At 52.5% G+C, this 21,407-nt stretch overlaps 1 protein-coding gene across 1 annotated transcript in view; it reads right to left on the bottom strand.

Moving 5' to 3' along the window:
* Window positions 1-21,407, bottom strand: part of LAMA5 (laminin subunit alpha 5) — an 88,704-nt gene that overhangs the window by 7,644 nt on the left and 59,653 nt on the right. The window contains exons 24-61 of the mRNA XM_066561883.1: window positions 19,740-19,882; window positions 19,540-19,646; window positions 18,696-18,849; window positions 18,043-18,203; window positions 17,431-17,539; window positions 16,689-16,786; window positions 15,990-16,191; window positions 15,480-15,606; window positions 14,758-14,897; window positions 13,897-14,012; window positions 13,313-13,524; window positions 13,005-13,209; window positions 12,732-12,876; window positions 12,082-12,222; window positions 11,565-11,726; window positions 11,311-11,412; window positions 11,142-11,225; window positions 10,254-10,484; window positions 9,712-9,825; window positions 9,311-9,438; window positions 9,031-9,111; window positions 8,443-8,657; window positions 7,674-7,774; window positions 6,591-6,771; window positions 5,647-5,790; window positions 5,417-5,568; window positions 5,219-5,329; window positions 4,250-4,361; window positions 3,566-3,736; window positions 2,558-2,754; window positions 2,356-2,472; window positions 2,125-2,279; window positions 1,768-1,909; window positions 1,440-1,542; window positions 1,242-1,355; window positions 948-1,127; window positions 427-569; window positions 64-240 (exon numbers count right to left, since the gene is read on the bottom strand). Coding sequence (XP_066417980.1) covers window positions 64-240; window positions 427-569; window positions 948-1,127; window positions 1,242-1,355; window positions 1,440-1,542; window positions 1,768-1,909; window positions 2,125-2,279; window positions 2,356-2,472; window positions 2,558-2,754; window positions 3,566-3,736; window positions 4,250-4,361; window positions 5,219-5,329; window positions 5,417-5,568; window positions 5,647-5,790; window positions 6,591-6,771; window positions 7,674-7,774; window positions 8,443-8,657; window positions 9,031-9,111; window positions 9,311-9,438; window positions 9,712-9,825; window positions 10,254-10,484; window positions 11,142-11,225; window positions 11,311-11,412; window positions 11,565-11,726; window positions 12,082-12,222; window positions 12,732-12,876; window positions 13,005-13,209; window positions 13,313-13,524; window positions 13,897-14,012; window positions 14,758-14,897; window positions 15,480-15,606; window positions 15,990-16,191; window positions 16,689-16,786; window positions 17,431-17,539; window positions 18,043-18,203; window positions 18,696-18,849; window positions 19,540-19,646; window positions 19,740-19,882 — 5,477 coding nt within the window. The remainder of the gene's footprint in view (window positions 1-63; window positions 241-426; window positions 570-947; window positions 1,128-1,241; window positions 1,356-1,439; window positions 1,543-1,767; window positions 1,910-2,124; window positions 2,280-2,355; window positions 2,473-2,557; window positions 2,755-3,565; window positions 3,737-4,249; window positions 4,362-5,218; window positions 5,330-5,416; window positions 5,569-5,646; window positions 5,791-6,590; window positions 6,772-7,673; window positions 7,775-8,442; window positions 8,658-9,030; window positions 9,112-9,310; window positions 9,439-9,711; window positions 9,826-10,253; window positions 10,485-11,141; window positions 11,226-11,310; window positions 11,413-11,564; window positions 11,727-12,081; window positions 12,223-12,731; window positions 12,877-13,004; window positions 13,210-13,312; window positions 13,525-13,896; window positions 14,013-14,757; window positions 14,898-15,479; window positions 15,607-15,989; window positions 16,192-16,688; window positions 16,787-17,430; window positions 17,540-18,042; window positions 18,204-18,695; window positions 18,850-19,539; window positions 19,647-19,739; window positions 19,883-21,407) is intronic.

Raw genomic sequence — 21,407 nt, 5'->3', positions numbered from 1 at the left:
GATGTCCAGGCATGGAGATCACTGATGCAAAAAGGGCTCCATCACCCTCTGGCCCCATCTCACCTCTTGGCTGCCCAGGTACAACACGAACCGCCCCTCCTCTGCCTCGTCCTGCTGGCTCCTGGGCTCGGGGTTTTGGATGTAGAATTTGAGGGATGTGTAGGCAGCTAAATCCTGCAGATTGCTGGGCATCCGGACCTGCACCCCTGAGCTGCCATTGAATTTCATGGGCACTTTCACCTGTAGGGAGACAAATCCAACCCCGTGGCACTGAGCCCACTGCCACCTGCCTGGTCACTGCCAGTTCTATCAAATCCCATGAGAAAGAGACCCTGCCTAGTGGCTCCAAACACTCTCCCCTTTGCATGCCACCCTCAGGTAAGCCCTCCTCCAAGCCCAGGCCCCCAGCCCAACCCTCAGCCTCACCTTGCTGGCAGCGTTCCTCGCCTGCGTGATGAGCTGCCGGATCCTCACGATGTTCTCTGACACGGTGGCATTTTTGTTCCTCCTGTTCTCCAGGCTGCTCAGCTTCTCCAGCAGCAGGGGAATGGTGCTCTCCAGGCTGGACACTGGGGTTGGAAGAGGAGCCAAGAGTTTTGGAGGTTAGCAAGGAAGGGAAATGCAAAGGTCAGGCAGGTTGAGAAATGCAAGTCAAAGCAGTGGTAGCTGGGACAGTCAGAGAGAGATCCCCCTAAATCCATCATCCTTGAGGGGGTCTGAGAATGCTCCAGTGCATGCAACCTCCTGCAGTAAAGCTAGAGGTGATACAGACATTGCAGGAGAGGAAAAAAAAAAGGGCCAGGACTTAAAGCATCCAGGACTGGCTACCTCCCTCTGCTGTTGACCTGGAGTTGCAAAGCACAGCTTTCAAAAATACTCTGGGGACATCTGTGCATGCAGTGGCTCCTATCAGACTCACCCTGTGGCACACCAGGCTCAGCACTCACCAGATTTCCTGGCATCCTGGACTGCCTGGTTCAGGTCTTCATTTCGGAGGCCTCCATACTGATCTTTCCACTCATCCAGGTTCTTCTTCATGGTGCTCAGGGCATCCTCCACTCTTGCAGCTGTTTCGTTGGCCTCAGTAGCAGCTGCTTTGGCATTCTGGATTGTGTCCTTTGTGTCCTCTGCAAAGAAAGAAATATCTCTGAGGTGTCCAGGAGCAGGGAGGAAGCACCTTGGATCACAGTCAGTGCACGAAGAAGGGAGCAGAGAATCAGTCCAGCCACCCCAGAACAAACCTTGCTCCCTGCCCAGCATGTCCTGCACAGACTGCAGCTGGGTCAGGAGCTGCTCCTTCTTCACACGGAGATCAGCCAGCTTGTCCTTTGCTGTCTGCAGAGTGCCTTTAATAGCTGCAATTAAAGAAAGGCACATGCTGTTTGCTGGAGCTCAGTCCAGCCCAAAGGACAGCAGATCCTACCAGGAGCCTCTCTCACCCCCATTGAGTTTGCTCTGCTGTCTCCTTGCAGCCTCCTCCAGGCTGCTGCTGTTCCTCTTCAGCGTTCTGGAGGTGGCCCCAAGGTTTTCTGATATGACATTCTGTGAAACAAGCATGGGAGACTCTGAGGAGGGATTCAGGGCTCTGGCTGCACACAAAAATGCTCGTTCAGACAGCTGCAGTGGGGTGTGACAGGGAGACCCAAACACTGAGTGTGGCCCCAGCTGTGGCAGACTCTGCTCTCAGGCACAGAGCACAGTGCCCTCCTGTCAGAGGGAAGGGAGTTTGTTTTTTGCCCATCTCACAGGGCTCCCCACAGCACGTACCATCAGGGCCTCGCTGGCTGCCTTGTCAGCATCGTGGGCTGCTTGCTCTGCTTTCCTCACAGCTTCAATGATGCTGGCATAGGCATTGGAGGCATTGACTGCCCTCTGGATAAAGCCATCCTGGTTTGTGTCCTGGATGATGCTGTGTTGGAAGATGAAGCCATCAAGTCCATGGAAAACAGGCTCTTGCCCATGCCCACACAGACAAACCCCTCTGTGCTGCTCAGCACAATGTGTGCTCCAGTGTAACTCTGGAGGTGACACCCCGCTGTTCCCTGACACGGTGGGGCTGCAGCTTCCCATCCCCAGCTCTGGCAGCAGACAGCCTGACCAGTGAGGCTCAGGACAGTGCCTCACCCAGACAGGTTCCTTGCGAGCTCATCCAGGAGCCGGGCGTGCTCCTCTGCCTGCTCCACCATGGGGATCTTGCTGCTGGCCGGGGAGAACTTCTTCACCCGCTCGGTCAGGGGCAGCTTGGCCCCATCCAGCAGGGCTGCCAGCTTCTCGTACGCCTGCAAGGACACGTGTCACTGCTGAGGGCTGCCACAGCTCTCCCTCTGCCCACGCCAGAGTGCCTCTGCCACTCACCTCCTTGGCACGCTCCATCATCTGCAGGAAGTCAGAGACCTGAGCAAGGGCGTCCTTGGCCATCTGCAGGGTCTCCTGCACCAGTGCATGCTGCTTCTGGAGCTCCTGGCTCTTTTGCTGGACACAAAGACCCAGGGTTAGGGAGCAGCAGGGCTGGGACAGCCCCCCTCACCCCATGGCCAGGACCATGGAGAAGGTCTACCTGAGTCTCCTCCAGGTTGTTTCGGTTCAGGCTGTTGAGCTCCTCTGTCTGCCTGGTTTTGTTCACAGCCTCGTTGAGGGCATCTCTCAGATCCATGAGCTGGGAGCTGTGCTGGGCCAGCCTCTCCTGGATGCTGCTCAGCAGGTCCTGGTTGGACTGCCAGCGGGCGTGCAGCTCGCTCTTCACACGATGCAGCACTGCACAGGGGGGAGAACTCTCGCTAATTCCTCTTCCTCTGTTGAACACTCTTTCTGTGCCTGGCTGCCTCAAAGCCTGGCTCTGGTCTTGGCACATATCAAGGCCAGAAGTGACCATCTTCCCCATCCCTCCCTCCCTCCTCTTCAGCCTAGACGGCACAGGATCTTGTCCATGACTGTCTACAAACCCTCAGAGAGATGGGATCTCTTTCAAAGACACCAAGCCATGCCTGAAAAGATCCAGGTGATGGACCTGAGGCCTTGATTACTTCCACTGTGAAAAATTACTTATTTCCCACAAGAGTCAGTTTATAATTCCAGCTTTCAGCTACTGAGTTATGCTTTGCCAAGGCTTGTTAATCAGAAGTGTTCTTGTCCTGCAGTGAGAGCATCCCTGGTTGGGCTCACTGCTCTCACTCCTGCAAGGATGCCCTCAGGACAGCAGAGCTACTGTGGGAGCTGGCTGCTGTTGTTACTCTATGGGAACAGCAAAAAGGAAGAAACATGGTGTGACTTATTCCCATCCATGTGTGATGTGAATACATCACATAATAACGGTGATTCCTGGTTCTAAGTGTTGTCATTTTTGTTCATCAAACAGAACTACCCACTTAGTTCTGCTCTGAAATTTGCCTTAAGGGAAAAGGAACCACAAATTATCCTGTTGGAGTGTCACAGGGGACTTTGTAACTCCTACAAAAATGGCTGGGGGTGCCTGGTCCTTAACAGCACTCTCTAAACATGACCATGATGTGCAGTGGGCTCCAAGCCAGACCCAGCAGGACCTGGGCAGCCATCAAGTTGAACTCACACTTCTTAGCCTCCTCGTGCTCACGCCTTGCCAGCTCCTCCTGGGCTCCCAGGCTCCTCTCCTTCATCTCCCTCAGCATCCTTTCCACCTCGGCCAGCTTCTGCCGGAACTCCTCTCCGGACGTGGTGCTGGCGTTCTCTGCCCCGAACCTGGCCATCTGCCGCACCAGCTCTGCAGGGAAACCCACACCCCATCAGACTGACCAAACCAGGGCCTTCACAGTTCCCTGAGGCTCTCCTCACAAAGCACTGACGGCTTTCAGGCAGCACTCGGACAACAAACTGCTTGAGACCACCCAGAGGCACTGGCCCAGGTTTCAGCCTCCTTGGCCACTAGCAGTAACAGATGTTACATCCTGAGCATCTTTCTGTGGCTTTACCTCTTGTCCAAGATCCAGCCACTCTGCTTTGCTCAATCTCTCCTGAAGCTGCAGTGCAGACTGCCCGTGTTTTATGCATTTTAGTAACATTTGTGGAAGTTTAATTTGTTTTTCCCCAGACTTATGTTTAGCCAAGCAGCTGAGACTCACAATAAGGCTGGTCAGGGTAAAAGCTGGGATTCTGCAGGGCTCTTCCTTTGATTTTTTTGTTTTCTTTGTTCTCTCCATGGCATTCTCTGAGCACTGCATTACTTGGCATATCACATGGGGAAAAAACCTCAAAGTGAAGACCCTTCTTGACATACCTGCAATGCCCCTCTGGATGCTCTGGATGTGCAGCAGGAGCTGTTCCCCCCTCTGGTACATGTCCCTCGTGTGCTGCTCAACACGAACCGCTTCTCTGTGAGTCATGGTCATCTACCACAAAAACAATGGCATAGTTCAAGTATAAGATGATATTTTATGTCATTTGTCAGTGGGACTGTTGTTCCCAAAAGGCACACAAGGCCTGGGAATGTGTTGTTTGTGAGGTCCTTGAAGGAGCCTGTCCCACAATGTACTGAAGGATGATCTTATTTAGCACCTTCAGAGAAGCACAAGCATTAAATACAGCTCCAATGCAACAGGCTCTGGATGCTGGAACAATCCCAACACCACAGAGTTCAGCACTGTTCTGTGCTCTTAACAGAAGGAAAGCCCCAAAGCCTGGAGCCAGGCACACCTGGGTCCTGATCAAGTGACAGGGGGCTGCAGTCTGGCTGTCTGGTACACACAGGGCAGTTTGTCTTTGCAGCTGTCTGGGGAGGTATGTCATCAAGTAGAGATTTTTCCCCCTCCCTGATTAGAAGCAGGCAGTTTATAAATCAAATCAATTGAAATTAAATCTTACTCAGTTTATCCATTCTCTGAAGATGCGACTGTTAGGTTTTAGACAATATTGATTGCATCCATGATGGACCCAGATGTTTTGTTTCCTTACTTGTATGTCCCTTCTAGAGATGATATTTGATTGAATTTATTTTTACTGCTTAAAGTTGGAGCCACCTCAAAAGCAAGCAGTAAATCAAGAAAAACTATCAGTATTATGAAATGTTTCACAGCTCTCCATGGAAGGAAAGCAGGTAATCCAGTTTGAGCACTTAACACTGCAACTTAGTTCTGGTCAAGCAGGACACCCAACCTTCCTGAACTAGGCTCCTCACAGGCTTCAAAACCCTCATTTTGGTAAAAGGGGGACTTGTGCTCTGGCAAAGAAAGATGGAGAAATGCCCTACTTTGTGCTGCAGCGCGTTCAGGTCCTGTGTGAGATCCATGTTCTCATCCTCCAGCTCATCAGCCCTTTGCCTGACCCTGCTCATGGCTCTGTGGTACTCACGGAGCTGGTTCTAGGGAAAAAAATTAAAAAAAGAGGCTAAATCAGGCCAGTAGGCCAGGAAACAGGGGCAGAAGGTGATGTGAAGCCTTCCACATACAGCAATGGCCAGAATGGTGCCGTTGAGGCCGTGGAGGCGAGCCCAGGCGATGGAGCTGGCATTGAGGGTGACCAGCTGGCCGCGGATGGCCGGGAAGGACATCTCGATGCTCTGCAGGTCCTCCAGCAGGAGCAGGACACAGCTGTCACACACTGCAGGGACACAGCAGTCAGCACAGGCCCTCTCCCGGGCTCCCCTCCCCTCCTTCCCCAGGACAGGGGCACACAGACCTTCACACTTGACGCTGTCGGGGCCGTTGGCCACCAGGACCTCGTGCTGGCGCAGGCAGACGTCGCACTGCTTCCCCGTGAGCCCGCTGGGGCACGTGCACTCCCCGGTGCGGGGGTCACAGGAGCCCCCTCTGCACTCACACTCTGCAGGAACGAGAAACAGAGAATCATTTGGGGCTTTTACCACTCTGGAGCACGCTGGGGCATTGCACTCCCCAGTGCGGGGGTCACAGGAGCCCCCTCTGCACTCACACTCTGCAGGAACAAGAAACAGAGAATCATTTGGGGCTTTTACCACTCTGGGGAGAGGGGAAGGAGAGGTTTTATTCCAGCTGTGCCCATCCACACGCTGCTGCTGGGGGTTCCCTGTGCAAAGCAGGGTCCCTCAGACAGCTGCCAGCTGTTTTCTCCCTCCAACAACTGGACCAGCAGCACAGCCCTGTCCCAGTGCCCCTGGCTGGGACCCCACACTAGTAATAGGAGCTTCTTTGAGCTAGGTACTATAAGCTTTTGGAGGTCTGTTTTTCACTTAAGATAGCTCAGCTACCTTTGGAGGCATAAAATTAGCAGAATGGCTTTTGCTGGAGTGTTGGAAGAAAAAAGGTTTAATAAAAGGCAAAATAACAAACTCCTTACAGAGAAAAACCTATTCAGGTGCAGGAAGTTCTTGCTCCTAGTAAAATAAACACCTCACTAAAAGCAATTAGTTTCTTTGTTCTCTTCTTTTTCTAGCAAATTGCCCAAGCAAAACTTTTTGGCTTTTGTCTAATTACCCATCCTTAAGTTTAAAGTGAAGTCTTTTAGGCCTGTGAGATGCCTTTTCTTTTTTTTACTTAATTAAGAAGACAAACTTCTAAGCTTCTTTCCTTTCCGAAGAAACAAAAGACAGTCGTGCCACTCACTCCGTTTAACAAAAACCCGCATTCCTACCCACACTCACTCACTTGTGCAGCCGCCCTGGCCGAAGCCCCAGTAGCCCGGGGCACACTGGTGGCACCGGGAGCCGCTGACCCCGGGCAGGCAGCTGCACTGGCCGCTCTGCAGGTGGCAGCTGCTGCCCACGGCGCCCACGTCGCAGTCACACCTCCGGCAGCCCGAGCAGCCCTCAAAGCCGTAGTAGCCCTCCTAGGGAAAAGCAGGACATGGATACCCTTGGGTTTTGGGTTGTTTTTTTTTTTTCCATCTAAAGGACAACGGGGAGAAAATAAAAGTCCTCCTCATATCCTAGCCAATGGCTTTACTCAGTGTTGCATCAGAAATTGTCTGATATATATATATATATATATATATATATATATATATATATAGGTTTTTAATTATCTTATTTAGGGGAGGGTGAGAATTTTTTGTTTGTTTTTAATTTATTTTGGTTTAGTTTATTTCTGGTTTTATTTAAGAAATCTAAAGGCAAGCTCATTCTTAATTTCTGGTTGATTTACAGGAAAACGTCAGGAAATAAACATAAAACTAAGGTTAAGTTTTACACGGTGTGGACTTAGTTGATTTGTTATTGGAATACAAAGACTACTGATGCCGTGGGATTTAGAGGGAACTCCTCCTCTCTCCTTGACTTGTATGAACAAGGTCAGGTCATATAAACCTCTTAAACTTGATAGGTCAGCAAGTGTGCCTCTCTCCTGGGTCAGTGATGGGGGATCCCCTTTTCCTTTCCAGGTGTGTTTTGAGCGCCACAAAATTCAAAGCAGCATGGTAAAGATGTGGAGCTGCAGTGAGAGCACAGGCGTGCCACAGCACTGCCCCGTGAACTTGCCCTTGCCCAAGCTGGATGCACTCAGCAAAATGGGGTTTACTGCAGCTTCACAAATGATGCCACTTTACTGGAATGCTGCCTGCACTGCTTGCTGCCAGATCTTTAATAGCTTTTGCCATGTACTCATGCAAGTTCAGCCTTCACCAGCTGGCAGCCAGCCCTGCTGGGCTCACAGGCCTGGGGGATGACACACCAGGGCTGCCCCCCATCCCCATGGCAAGGACAGGCACCACCCCAGGGCCCAGGTGAGCCTCACCTCGCAGCGGTCACAGTGCGGGCCGGTCACTCCAGTCTTGCAGAAGCACTGGCCAGTTTGTGGATGGCAGGAGTCAGTCCCACAAGGCGAACAGCTGCACTCTGCCAGGGAAAAATACATCCAGTATTAAACTGAAGAGCCTGTCAGCCACTCACAACACTTACTGCTAACAGCAAAACTGCTCTTTCCCCCTTATCTATCAAAGTTAAGACAGAGCCTCTCTCCTCTTGGGTCTGCTTCTCACAACAACTTATGCCCATGACTCTGCTAGTGTTTGAGGGTCCCCAGGTCAAGGGAAGAGATGAAAATCTTGACCCCATGTTTCCGAAGGCTGATTTATTATTTTATGATATATATTATATTAAAAGAAAATTATATATTAAAACTATACTAAAGAAAGAGAAAGGAGGCATCAGAAAGCTAGAAAGGAATGAGTAACAAAATCTTGTGACAGACTCAGTGAGTCCGACACAGCTGGCTGTGATTGGCCATTAATTAAAAACAATCCCCATGAGACCAATCAAAGATGCCCCTGCTGGTAAACCACCTCCAGACCACATTCCACAGCCATCAGATAGTTACTGTTTACATTTCTTTTCTGAGGCTTCTCAGGAGAAAAATCCTAGCGAAAGGATTTTCATAAAATACGTCAGCGACACGCGACCCCTTTTACAAGCTGCATTTGGGCTGCTGCTCCTCAGAGGGAGACGAGTGCTGGGAATGGGCACCCTCCCATTTCGCCCTGCCCCTGGGCTGGCTGCCCACTCACGGGTGCAGTTCTTGGCCAGCACGGCGTCCCCGTGGTAGCCGGGCGCGCAGAGCTCGCAGCGCGCGCCGGCCGTGTGGTGCATGCAGCCCGAGCAGGCGCCCGTCAGCGGGTCACAGCTGCTGAACAGCATGTTGGGATCCGTGTTCCCGCTGCAGTCACAGGGCTGGCACGAGCTGCCAATCACCAACGGGTTGCCAAAGTATCCCGGGGCACACCTGGGGAAACACAAGTCACAACACAGTGAGGATCCTGCAGCCTGGAGTTGCACAACTGGAACGGCGTGAGCATCCAACACTTGTAACTGCTGCAACCCTCAGGGATCTCAAAGCACTCTGTGTTTTGCCTTGGGATACCTCAGAAAGGTGCCTACATCACAGTCTGCAAGTCAAGGCAAAGCACACCTAAGTCATACACCCACAGTAACAGAATTTCAGCAGCTGGGCATTTGCAGGCTGAAGAGGACTGAAGGAAAGGCTGCCAGAACAAAGCAGCTGTTTCTGCTGCAGTCTTCAAGGAGAAAACTGCTCTGCCACAGCAGTGTCTGCAGAGGTTAGTGAGCCCCCCAAACACGGGTGCCACCCCCCTTACCGCTCACAGTTTGGTCCAGCATAGCCTGGCTTGCAGAGGCACTGCATGTTGGATCCCTTGTGGACACAGCCAACAGCAAAACTGAAATGAGAATGGGGACACAGGGAGGAGCAGTTACTCCTGATGTGGTGCCAGAGGAGCTGGTCACTCCTTGTGGGCTGCTGGGGCCTCAGGTAAGAGGCCTTTGGGGACAAGGACAAGGCTGGCATTGGGACACCTGCCCTGGTTCCAGTGGTTAAACAGTGAGGCCAAACAGGCAATCCCATCCTGGGGTGCTTACTTGTTGGAGGCAACTGAAAGAGGGCATGGGCACCCAACACAGTGCAGGGGTTCCTGGGCAGAGGGGCTGCCCATGTAGCCGTCCTTGCATCGCTCACAGTGGTCTCCTTCTGTGTTGTGCTGGCAGTTCTGCAAGGAAAAGGCAAATCCTAGGCTCAGCACTGACAACAAGAATGGTGGATGCACTAAAAACTCCCCATCAGGATGCCTCAGTCCTTCCTCTCTCCCAGAGCTGCCCTGCACCCTAAGCTGACCCTGAGCAGGGTCACCACTGAAGCAGTGAAGCCCATGCTCCAACTCAGGCATGGTTCTGCCAGCCTAGTCAGTTTGTAAAGAGCTTTTGAATCACATGCTACAGACCTCCTAACTCCAAAATATCACACTGCTCCACTGTTTACTTACAAGGCATATCCCAGAGCCTGGCAGGCACTGATCTGAGTGGCCATTGCAATGGCAGGGGATGCATTTTCCCAGGAAGAGCCCTTTGGTGTCCCTGTAGTAACCTGGAGCACATTCCTGAGGAGACAGAAAAAGGCAGAGGTCTGAAAAACAGCCTGATACTTTTGGGAAAAGCAAAGAAACTAAATGAGTTTCCATGACAGAATTCCCACTGGGTTGTACTGATGGAGAAAAGATTATAAGCAAAGATGAAGATTTTTCAGCACAGTTCCTTCTTGCTCCTTTTAGCCAGGAGAGAATTGGCCAGAGAGAAAGACCCATTCCAAGGTACTGCAACACCTGAATGATTTCCCCATCACGTCCCTTCCAAGAAGGCAGATGGAACATCTGCACCTCTCACAAGTGAACAGTGTTGTGATGGGGAAATGTTCCTTCCTTTGGAACAAGACAACTGAAGCCCTCAAGAGCCAGCTTGGAGGCAGCTGGCACCCAAAACATGACTATCGGACCCCTCTGACTGGAACAGCCTGTCCACTCCCCCTCACCTGGCAGGAGTCCCCCTGGTAGTTAGCTGGGCAGAGGCACAGCTCCACGTTGCTGGCACGGACACCCGTGGCTGTGTCTGTGGCCATCTCCAGCACCACACGGCGCAGGGACACAGAGGAAGAGAGCTGGGAGAAGAGTGCCCGGATCTGCAGCTGCTCCAGGTTTGCCAGCACCATCATCAGCTCCTCTCTGGACACAGGGTTGTGAGTCTCTGTGTGCCTGAAGTTCCCCTGGCGGGAGAAAACCTGGCGTTACTGGCAGGAAGCACAAACATCTGAACATCCAGCCCAGCCTCCACATCCCTGCTGCTGGAATCTTTCCCCTTTGCATGGGTGAAAGAGCCTAAAATTCTGAGCCTAAAACCTAAAATTCTGAGCTCCAAGCACCTCTCCCTCCATCTGCATTAGGTCTTGTATTCTATTTGCTGGGTTCCCCAGATGAAGGAAGGAATGATGAATCTGACCCCATATTCTTAGAAGGCTAATTTATTATTTTATGATACTATATTATATAAAAGAATGCTATACTAAACTATACTAAGGAATACAGAAAGGATACTTACAGAAGGCTAAAAAGATAATAATGAAAACTCATGACTCTTTCCAGAGCCTCGACACAGCTTGGCACTGATTGGCCAATGAGTCAAAACAATTCACATGAAACCAATGAAACAATCACCTGTTGGATAAACAATCTCCAAACACATTCCACATGTGAGCACAACACAGGAGAAGCAAATGACATAAGAATTTGTTTTCCTTTTTCTCTGAGGCTTCTCAGCTTCCCAAGAGAAAATCTGGGCAAAGGAATTTTTCAGAAAATACGACTGTGACAGTCTTGTCCTTTCCTGCGTTATCTGAACACTTCACTTGTGTGTGCAAACTCACCTCCACCAGCTGCAGCTGGCCTTGATGTGCCTCCCCTGGGGACGGGTAGGCACCTTCCAGAAACATGATGCTCATCTGATTTCCCTGGGAAAAGCAAGGAAGGTGTCAGACATCACCTCACCCTGCTCCTGCATTAGCAGGGGGCACCAGGGCATTTCTTGGGCTGCACCTTGAGGATCACATCTGGCCGGGACTCCATGGGAATGAACACGTCACCCCTGCGAGGGTTGGAGTGCAGCTCGTAGCGAAGGTGCCCTCCATAGGAGGAAACCTGAGGGAGAGAGACAAATCCCACACATTCCTGCAAGTCCACAGCACTGAGACAACTCAGAGATGGCCGTGCTCAAGTGGCCATCAACTGTGCTCAACTGCAGTGTGCGCAGTGTCTGCAGGTGGGATCAGGGTGGTTCCCCATTCTCTTACCTGGTCCCCAAGGTAGGAGCTGGGTGCAAGCCAGTAGAGCTCCTGGTAGGCATCTGGGAGGTTTTTGAGGTCAGCAGTGACGAGCAGCTCCCGTGGGCTCAGAGCTGTTGGCACCTCGTGGCGGTCATTGCTCAGCAAGAGCCACCCGTTCATGTCGACAAACTGGAGGGGAAGAGCAACTCTGGGTCTTCTAGTGGAGTTACAGAAAGTATCTGTGTGTTGATGCTCCAGAAGAACAGATCCCAGAGCAGCAGAAAGGGGAGTAACAGGCTCACACCTCACATGCATCCCGATGAAGCCACAGGAAAGCTGATCATCACCCCCGCCCAGCACATGAGACCCCAGAGACCAGGAAAAGGGGCTGAAAGCAGGAGATGGGCACAGGGAGTCAAAGATAACCCTCCTCATGGTGTATCCTCAGTAGGATTAATGCAGCACAGAGACCCGAGGGCAGCAGGGAGCCAGGTGGATGGGACACACCTGACCTGCAGGCTCTGGTGGCCCCAGCCCCTCTCACCTCAGCTCGGTGCTTCTCGGCGCTGCGGCAGCGGTCGGTGGCACCGAAGCAGAAACACTTGGTGCAGCCCTTGGGGTTGGTGGCATCCAAAGAAAATGTCCCCAGGCGGCACTGGTCACACCTTGGGCCCTCCACATTTTCCTGAAAGATAAGCAAAGCTCAAGTGTCAGCGGTTTCTCTCAAGGCCTCAGTGGAGGACAGGGATGGCTGGCTGAGTGATCAAAGCAAAGTGCTGTGGTGCTGGAAGATGTTAAAGCAGTCCCCCAAACAGGTCTGCTTTAGCAGCACCCACCAAACATTAAATTCACCTAGAGAAAGCACTTGTAAGCCCTACAAAGAGGCTGGAGCAGGGCAGCTCAGAAGCTGTTTGAGTTAATCTGCTGCCATGGAGCAAGGAGCCAATAGGGCTGACAGCTCCCACTGCAACCAGCTCTGACACAGGGCTGGACTCAGACTGGCCATCTCCTCCAGAGACAGCCCAAGGAGTGAAACTTCATGGCCAGGAAGGATGAGGAGAGAAGAGCTTCTCAGGGTGCTCTGAACCCACCACCCCACGGGGCAGGCTGGGCATGCACAGCCTCTGCCACCCCCTGCCAGAGCTGGAGTCAAGCCAAGGAGAAAAGCACCACATGGAGGCACTGGGGACTGACCTTGCAGTGACACTGCCCCGTGACGGGGTCACACACGCTGGCCTGGGTGCCAGCCTGGTGGCAGTCACAGCGCCTGCACTCAGGGTAGTGGTAGTAGCCAGGGGCACAGAGGTCACACTGCCGCCCGATGATGTTGGGCTTGCACCTGGGGGGACACAAGAGCTTTCAGAGCTTTCCCCACCTCCTTTCTGCACATTTCTGCACAAGGTGTCCCAGCAGGGGACTCTAGCAGGGAGCCCAGATGTCCCCAGTGCCAGAACAAGGCTGCCCCACCTGCACTGCCCACTGTGCACGTCGCAGCCTGGCTCTGTCAGCTCCTGCACGCCGGGCCGGGAGCAGTTGCAGTCCTCACAGCCGATCAGGGGGTGGCAGCCGAAGGTCTGGGGCTCACAGACAACACACTCAGGCTTCAGGGTGTGGGGAGGGCAGATGCACTGCCCTGTCACCTCATCACACAGACGCGTCCCACAGTCGCAGGCTGCGAGGGGCAGAAAAAGGCTGGGTTTGGGTGAGCCAGACCCAGGAGCCAAGGCCAGTGTGAGGAATGGACACAGAGCAGGGGAGGCAGAGGGGGAACTCACGCCTGCAGTTGGGGAAGCCCCAGTAGCCAGTGGCACAGCGGGAACACTGGCGGCCGATGACGTTGGGCCTGCAGGGACACTGTCCCCCGAGGGGCTGGCACTGGCTGCCCCGTGCCCCCGCCTCGTGGCAGCCGCACGGCTGCGCCCCGTCGTTGTAGAAGAGGGACAGGGAGATGGCAGAGTCACGGCAGAACCTCGAGGACGTGCTGGGGCTGCAGGGGGAGGCAGGAGGGGTCAGTGCTGCACGTCCCCACAGCCTCCCCACCACCCCAAATCCAGCATCTCCTGCAGCCACGGGGGCTTAGTGGGACCCACAGCCTCCACACCACCCAAATCCAGCATCTCCTGCAGCCACAGGAGCTTAGTGGGACCCACAGCCTCCACACCACCCAAATCCCGCATCTCCTGCAGCCATGGGGGCTTAGTGGGAGAGAGAGTCCTGTGACACTGAGAGCTCCTGAATATCCGTGTCTGGGCAACAGAAGGAAAATCTCAACCTGCCCCTGGCCTGCCATACAGAAGGGAAAGGCTGCTGCTCCCTGAGGAGTGTGCAGCTTGTGGGCACCCAATGCCAAGCATCTCACTTGATGTAGAAGCTGTTGATGCCACAGCTGCTGATGAAATCATAGGACTTGTCCAGGGGTTCCTCCTGCAGGTACTGGGGGGTGTAGCTGTCCTCAGGCACCACAAGGATGTAATCCTGCAAAGCAAGGGTGAGCTGGGTGAGCCAGCTCAGACAGACAAGCACCATCTAAAATGACTCCAAAGTGCAAATGCACCTTTAGGCTTCCGTGCCTTGCTGGGACAGAACACAACACACCAAGTACTGCACAGACCAGGAGCCACCTCTCCACTGAGGTCTGTCCCTCAGGGTACATTTAACCTAAAGCTCCACATGAGGAACAGCACAAATCCACTGGACTAAAACCAGGCAGAATATCCCCAGAGCACAGCAGGGAGGCAGTCTTTATCATCTGAAATTTCTACACATGAAGGCACCTGGGCTCCAATTGTCTTTCAGCCATTTATCCCCATTTTGGTCAACCTTCTAGTCCTGCTGCCTGAGAATAACAAGGGCTACCTCCTCTCATGATGAGGCCTGCCTGAACAAACAGTATTACACAGGTTTAAAATATTGCTAGAGCAGGAATAAGGCTTATTCTGGATTATCACAAACTATGTATGCAAAATAACAGCTTAAATTTCTGCCTGGTTTTGATATCAAAACCAGACAAGGAAGGACAATGTCATATACAGAAGTTGCCCCGGTAAATTCTGCCCCCAAGGGCAGAATCTCCTCCACTAAGGTTGGAGACTTGGCAAGTTCTCGGGTAGTTCAGAGATGAGTGATGGTGGGGAACATTCCTGAGCTCACACAGTGACAAAAATCCAGTGAAAAGCCCTCTGCCCAGCATGCTGTGGGAGCTTCCTGGAGAGAGGCTCACCAGCCACAGCTGCTTGCCCTCTGGCACTCGAACCACCACCGTCAGATCATTGTCAGTGACATCCAGGATGGTTTGGTCCTCAGAAACCACCAGGCTCCGACACCCGTAGCCATGGGGGCAGAAACTTGCATTGGTCTGACCTGAAAAGACAACAAATGTGTTTGTCCCACCTGTCCCTTGAGTCCCCATCCTGTGACCGTGTTCACAGGGGCCTTAGGATGAGGGAAGAGACGAGGATCTGACTCCATGTTTCAGAAGGCTTGATTCATTATTTTATGATTTATATTACATTAAAACTATACTAAAGGAATAGAAGAAAGGATTTCATCAGAAGGCTAGCTAAGAATAGAAAAGAAAGAATGAATAACAAAAGCTTGTGTCTTGGACAGAGAGTCCGAGCCAGCTGGACTGTGATTGGCCATTAATTAGAAACAACCACATGGGCCAATCACAGATCCACCTGTTGCATTCCACAGCAGCAGATAACCATTGTTTCCATTTTGTTCCTGAGGCCTCTCAGCTTCTCAGGAGAAAAAATCCTAAAGAAAGGATTTTTCATAAAAGATGGTCTGTGACACCCATCCCATCCTCCCAGTTTGGAAGGGGTAAGTCAGCCTTCCTTCATTTTTGCAATCCCTAAAGAAACCACAGTCATCCCCTGGCATGGAAAGCTCCCAGGGCTCCTGCCAGCCAGCAGTTGCCCAGGTCCCTGCTGCTCTCACCTTGCCAGATGCGCCCTCCATTGATGAGCACCTCCACGGGGAAGCTGGGGTGGCTGGGCTGGTACAGGTGCAGGATGAAGGCGTAGCGTCCCAGGCTCTGGATCCTGCTGCTGAACACCACTGCAGCCTGCCCCAGCACGGGAGAACACAGACAAAAACCCACACCTGACACCTGCACCCACAGCTGGCATGTCCCTGAATTACTGCACAGCTGCCAGGTGTTGGGAATTCAGTGAATCCAGCCCCCCGTGCCTCCACATGCTCTCCCCTCTAATGCTGCCACCTGAAAAGCTTTTCCTGGCATCCCAGGAACCAAACAAATTTGGATAAAGTCAAGACAGGTGAGTCCACAGGAATTACAGGTTCAGGGAGAAGTTTAAAGCTCTGATTAAATTCTGAAAATGCTAATTGATAAAGCATTAATCAACAGGTAAGGAAAATTTCTCCCTGCCCGAGTGGTGCAGTGTCACAGCACCAGCAAACCAGCCCAACCCTTGGCTGTGCCCCTACCTGTGGGGACTGCAGGAGGATGAGCTCTGCAGTGGGGTCCATGGCTGTGGGAGGACGAGGAGCAGGCTCCACTGGCACCCCAGATGGAGCCACATGGACAGCCTGGGCCAGGGGCACCTCTGGGGGAATGGGCAGAGCCTGGGCGCCCTCCAAAATGATTGACTGAGAAAGCTTCAGGAATCTTGAGGGGACACAGGAGCTGCTGGAAAACAAGGAGTAAGCAGGATGTGAGTATGTCCAGAGAGAAAGAGAGGAGGGAAGCATGCCTGTGACTGCTGGTGGGTTACAAGGTGTGCCTGCTGAGGAGAGCTCACTGCCAGCACCCCTGGGGCTCTGGGACAGGGGCTCTGCAGGAAGAACAGCAGCCTGGCACAGGCCAATTCCTCTGCAAATATTTATCTGAAACACTGTCGAAAATCTGGATACAGCAAGGGTGTTGCTGTATGTGAGCAAGCACAGGAATGCCTGTTTGGGACACTTGAGTGTCTGCCCCAGGAGGCAGAGTGGGGCTCAGGCACAGCACCATCAGTCTGATCCCACTCTGTGCTCACAGGACACAAGCAAGGAGCTTCACCTCAGCTGGAGATTTCTTCACCAAGGACTTAAAAAAGTCTCTGAGCCTGAGGGAACCAGGACAAGCAAATGTTTTTGGAAGAAGTCCCATTGATGCTAAAGCCAAGGGGGACCTGAGACTCTCACCTGTTGGATGAGAAGGTGCCATGGACACTGATGCAGTGCACCTTGGGCTCGATGAGCTCCATGGTGAACTGTGCAGCAGGGATCAGGTACACTTTGTGCTGCACAAGGGAGAGAGACACCTGGTTATGTGACAGCCTGTGCCCCTGCAGCCACAGCTGGCCCTGTGCCCACCAGCCAGCAGGCACTCCAGCCAGTGCATGGCAGTCACACCTCTGCTTACTGCCCCTTAGCCCTTGGCACAAACATTATGGCATTTAGAAGCTCCACATATGGATGGGATTCTTCTATCCTTGGCTAAACAAGGAATATCTTCAAGATAAAAGGACTGCCCCATTGCTACAGAGCTCCCTCTGCACGAGCAGCTGCTTCTATCTCCTCCCCGCTCCCAGCCCCATGATTTACTTCAAAACACCCCACTGACCACACTCTCCACTTGGACTGGTTGTGACACAGACTAACACCCAGTATCCAGTCCAAACAGGACTAGAAAACCCAGACTAAAATCCAGTATCCAATCCCAACAGGACTAGAAAACCCAGACTAAGATCCAGTATCCAATCCAAACAGGACTAGAAAACCCAGACTAAGATCCAGTATCCAATCCAAACAGGACCAGAAAAGCCAGACTAAGATCCAGTATCCAGTCCCAACAGCACTAGAAAACCCTCCTGCAGGCTGGCTCCCAGTCCAGCCTTTCCCCCCTGTGACCTGTTGACAGAGCTGCCCTCAGAGGGAGCCTCACCAGGAAGAAATCAGCCAGATCAGAGGTGAAACGAACAGTGGCCTCTGAGGTGAGTTCAAAAGTTGCCATTCGACTCTGGGAATCCACAGCAATCCCTCGACAAAGGAAACTGCAAGAGAAACACACATTTTGAAATCAGCCTTGCACAGGGTCATGACCCATTTCTTGTCCTGCCAGCTCTGTGTCCTGAGGGGATTTACACAAAGTCCCTGGAAATCTTTTGATGTTTTTTCTGGCTGCTCACAAGAGCAAAGTTTTCCAAGGACACCCCAAACATTTGTTTCCTACTGCAAAGGTCGCAATCTGAAGCCAGACAGGGTTTGACCTGTCTCCAATAAACCTGCCTGGAGGCCATTCCCTAAGTCAAGGTCCCTACCAACAATTCAGCTGTAAACAGATGCCCAAGATTATCTCCTGGCAGAGGCAGGTACATAATTCCCTGAGATAGGGGACTAAAATCTGTGTCCAGCTAGAATGAGTCTGGACACGCAGAGCTTAGGCGGACAACACTGGAGCTTGCTTTGTTGGTAAACCCCAAAAACTTCAAGTGGAGGGGAGGCTGCCCTTGCCAAGGCAGAGAACTGGAGCCCTCGTGCCCCGAGTTGCCCTTACCTGTAGGCACAGGGGTAGAAGGTGAAGGTGCCCTGCTGCGTGGCCGAGCGCGGCGAGCTGACGGCGATGGCCACGCTCTGCAGGGCGTTGGTGTTGGCGTATTCCACCAGCAGCACGTGCTTCCCAGGCTGGGCCACGGGCAGGGACAGCTGCACTTCCACCTGCAGCACAGAGGGAGGACTGAGGGAGCGTGTGCAGGGTGCTACAAGGCAGCCTCCTCTGCAGCTCAGGGGACGACGCAGCAAATCTCATCCGATCCTCACAAACCTTTACAGGTGAGACGCTGGGTTTGGGGGGCCCTGAACAAGCACACAAGCACACAGCTGCAGGGGTGATGGGTGCAAAGCCTTTCTGGTTTAGGTAAAGATATGATCAAATGAAATGCAATTGAAAAAAAAAACCCGAAAAAATCAGAAAATTGGGAGATTTAGTGACTACGAGAAAATGGTCTGGGAGGAAATGAGGTGCAGTGCAAAGGACCAAAACATGCCAAAACTAACCTGACAGATGCTGCAAAAGCAGGGGGAAAAATCAAGGAGGAAGACACAACTTTGAGGGGAAGATATGAGGGACATGGCATGGATACTTAAAAAAGTAAAGCCCCAGACAGGGGGGACAGGGCCAGGAGGGGACAAAACAGAAGTGGCACTCACATCAGTGCCACTGCAGGTGGCCATGGGGGGGTGGGAGGGGGTCAGCTGCTCTGTGGGACACAGCCTGGGGAGCCTGTTGTCCAGCCTGCACACTGCATCCACCCCTGGCACGGCAGGGAAGCCCTCCACAGACAGGTACTTGTACAGGAGGCAGCTGGAAACACACAGAAATAAATGGTGAAGTACAAAAGTTACAGCAGTTATGAAAGTTTGGAACACCCAAACAGCCAGCCTGGGCCCAGCCAAGTTTGCAAAAGGCTCTGGTCTATCAGGAGAGCCAAGGAGCAGCTCTGGGCAGTGGGAAGCAAGGGAGTGGGCATTACAGGACCAGGGAGAGCAGAAACAACAAAAAACTTCTCCCCTTGCAGTGGGCTTTGTCCTGGGGACCACTACTATGGTGGATGGGACAACCAGTGTCCAGAGCCCAGCCAGCCCTCTTACAACATGGACAGAGAGGTTCTGAGCAAGCAGATACACTGAGATGGTCCAAACACTTACCAGACTGCTCATTCTGAATAGTCCAGCAAAACCCACTCAGGGCAGCCATTTTCAAGGACACACACAACCTGGCACTGGGAGCCCAGCCCAGGTGGGCTGTGGTGTCACTGGGTGAGCTGGCCCTCCAGGGCCCATGAGAAAACACAGACTGGCTGTGTCCTGGATGAGGAGATCTATGGGCTGGCTTTCTGGGCTGCTGCAGGTTCCACAAGCTTTATTTGCCACAGCCAAGTGCTCCACGAGCAATTTTACTGCATCACTGAGCATGCACTGTGTATATTCCTTAACCTCAGGCCAAGAGGTGCTGAGCAAGCCCCACACAGCACAGAGATGTGCAGATCCTTACTTCTGGGTGGCTTGTTCAGGGGCTGGCTGGTAGACACAAGGCTCTGTGACCTTCAGCTGCAGGATTGGTGCTTCGTAGTATGAGCTGGGCAGCAAAACCAGGTAGTCCTGGGAGGAGAGATGGGAGAGGTGTTATGCTTGGCACACTTGTCCCCAGGGAGCTGCTGAAGCCCCCACGGTGGGTGGAGCACAGGGCCTTACCAGCAGCACCCCCTGTGCTTCAATAACCAGGGACCAGGTGCTGGGGTTGAGCACGAAGGGCTCCCCGAAGCTGTTCTGGGGCACAGTGACAAAGGCTGGCTCCGTGCTGGGAGCAAAGACAATCTGCTTGGTCTGCTCTGTACCTGGAATGGGAGGCATGAGAGGCTGTGAAGGGACTGGAGTGGAAAACTGGGGCTGGACATGGGAGGGAATGCTCAGGGAAGCAGCTCTGTGGTGCAGAAGGCAGTGACAGGTTCCCACTCTGTCGGTGCACCACAATAATCCCACACTGTCCTGGAACAGAGACATCCACTCTCAATCTGCTCAACAGCCTAATGGGAGAAATAAATATAAATCACTGCAATCCTCAATGCAAATCCAGAGCTCTCAGTGTGCTCTGCATCCCCAGACTGCAAAGCACAGAGTGTTGCAAGCCAAGGAGCGTTTTGCCAGCTAGAAAAGAACTCATCTGTGAAGAGTTAATCATGAGACAGACAAAAAGAATTGCCCAGATACATTTTTTCCTCAGGGAAATTCTGACCCCAGCTCCACAGGCAAGATGCCTGTCTTCTGGCAAACTTTCAGGCCCCCAAGGTGTGCTCCTGCCTTTCTTCCTGCCAACCACACACTCTGCACTCGAGATTCAGACATTATTTTAAACTGACAGAACAGAATGGGTGTAAGGCTGATCCTGCTGCTGCTGAGCAGCTCCTTGGCTCATCTGACAGTCCCACAACCTCTTCAATAATGGATGCAATCACAATACAGCCCCTAGAAGCAGACTGTGTGCCTGCCCAGCAGGTTTTGAAGGGCACAGGTGAGAGGGATTCACCAGGAATGGCCGCACGGTGAGCAGGTGAGATGAAGGAAGTGGAGAATGTGGCACACTGACTGTCCTGGTGTGCTACATGGACATCGAGGCACAACACACAGGGCCAGAAGCTAAAGCAAGGGCTTGTGCTGCTGCTGGGATGGTTAAAAACCCCTTCCCATGTGTGGCAGCTCTGTGACATGCCTGGCATCAGCTGAGGCTGGGACCTCACTTTTCCAGATGGGAAGCAGAGGTGAGGACTCAAGGAGTGAAGAGATTCCCCTGAAATGGCACTGGGGTAGATTTACTGACAGGTTGAAGTTTCAGATCCCTTTGAGGCAACACACAGCTCCAACTGAGATGGCTTCTGGAGGCAGAGTGGAAGAAACCAGGCTGAAAATCCCATACTTGGAAAAGGCTTTCCCTTTTGCAAGCCACGTCTTCCAACTTCTTTCCAGGCTGCTTGCTCTTTGCCACATAAAGCCCTTTCCATCCAGACATGAGGTAGCTCAGCACCCCTGAAGCCTCCCAAGGATGCTGCTGTCCTGCTGTTGGGGCACCAGTTTGGCTGCTTGCCTTCAGCACTAAAAAAATCACGTTGCTTCTGCACAAGAAGTGAAGCACTTTTTAAGGCAAATGAGCTTTGCTGCTTGGATAGGACAGGTTAAATATTTCCTGACCTTTGGTGAGATCCCAAAACATCACCATGGCTCCGTCTCTTCTTGTTCTTCTGCTGTGTAATATGACTGGACATAAAAAATACGCCATTTTTCTTCTCAAAAAGAAAAAAAAGAAGGCAGAAAAATAATATTTTGGCATTTCAAACCTTGCATATCAAATCAAAGGCAGAACCTATG

The sequence above is a fragment of the Molothrus aeneus genome, chromosome 17 (genome assembly GCF_037042795.1).
Source record: "Molothrus aeneus isolate 106 chromosome 17, BPBGC_Maene_1.0, whole genome shotgun sequence".
Lineage (NCBI taxonomy): Eukaryota > Metazoa > Chordata > Aves > Passeriformes > Icteridae > Molothrus > Molothrus aeneus.
The sequence above is the reverse complement of the archived record's forward strand: the minus strand, read 5'-3'. Positions and strand labels throughout refer to the sequence as shown.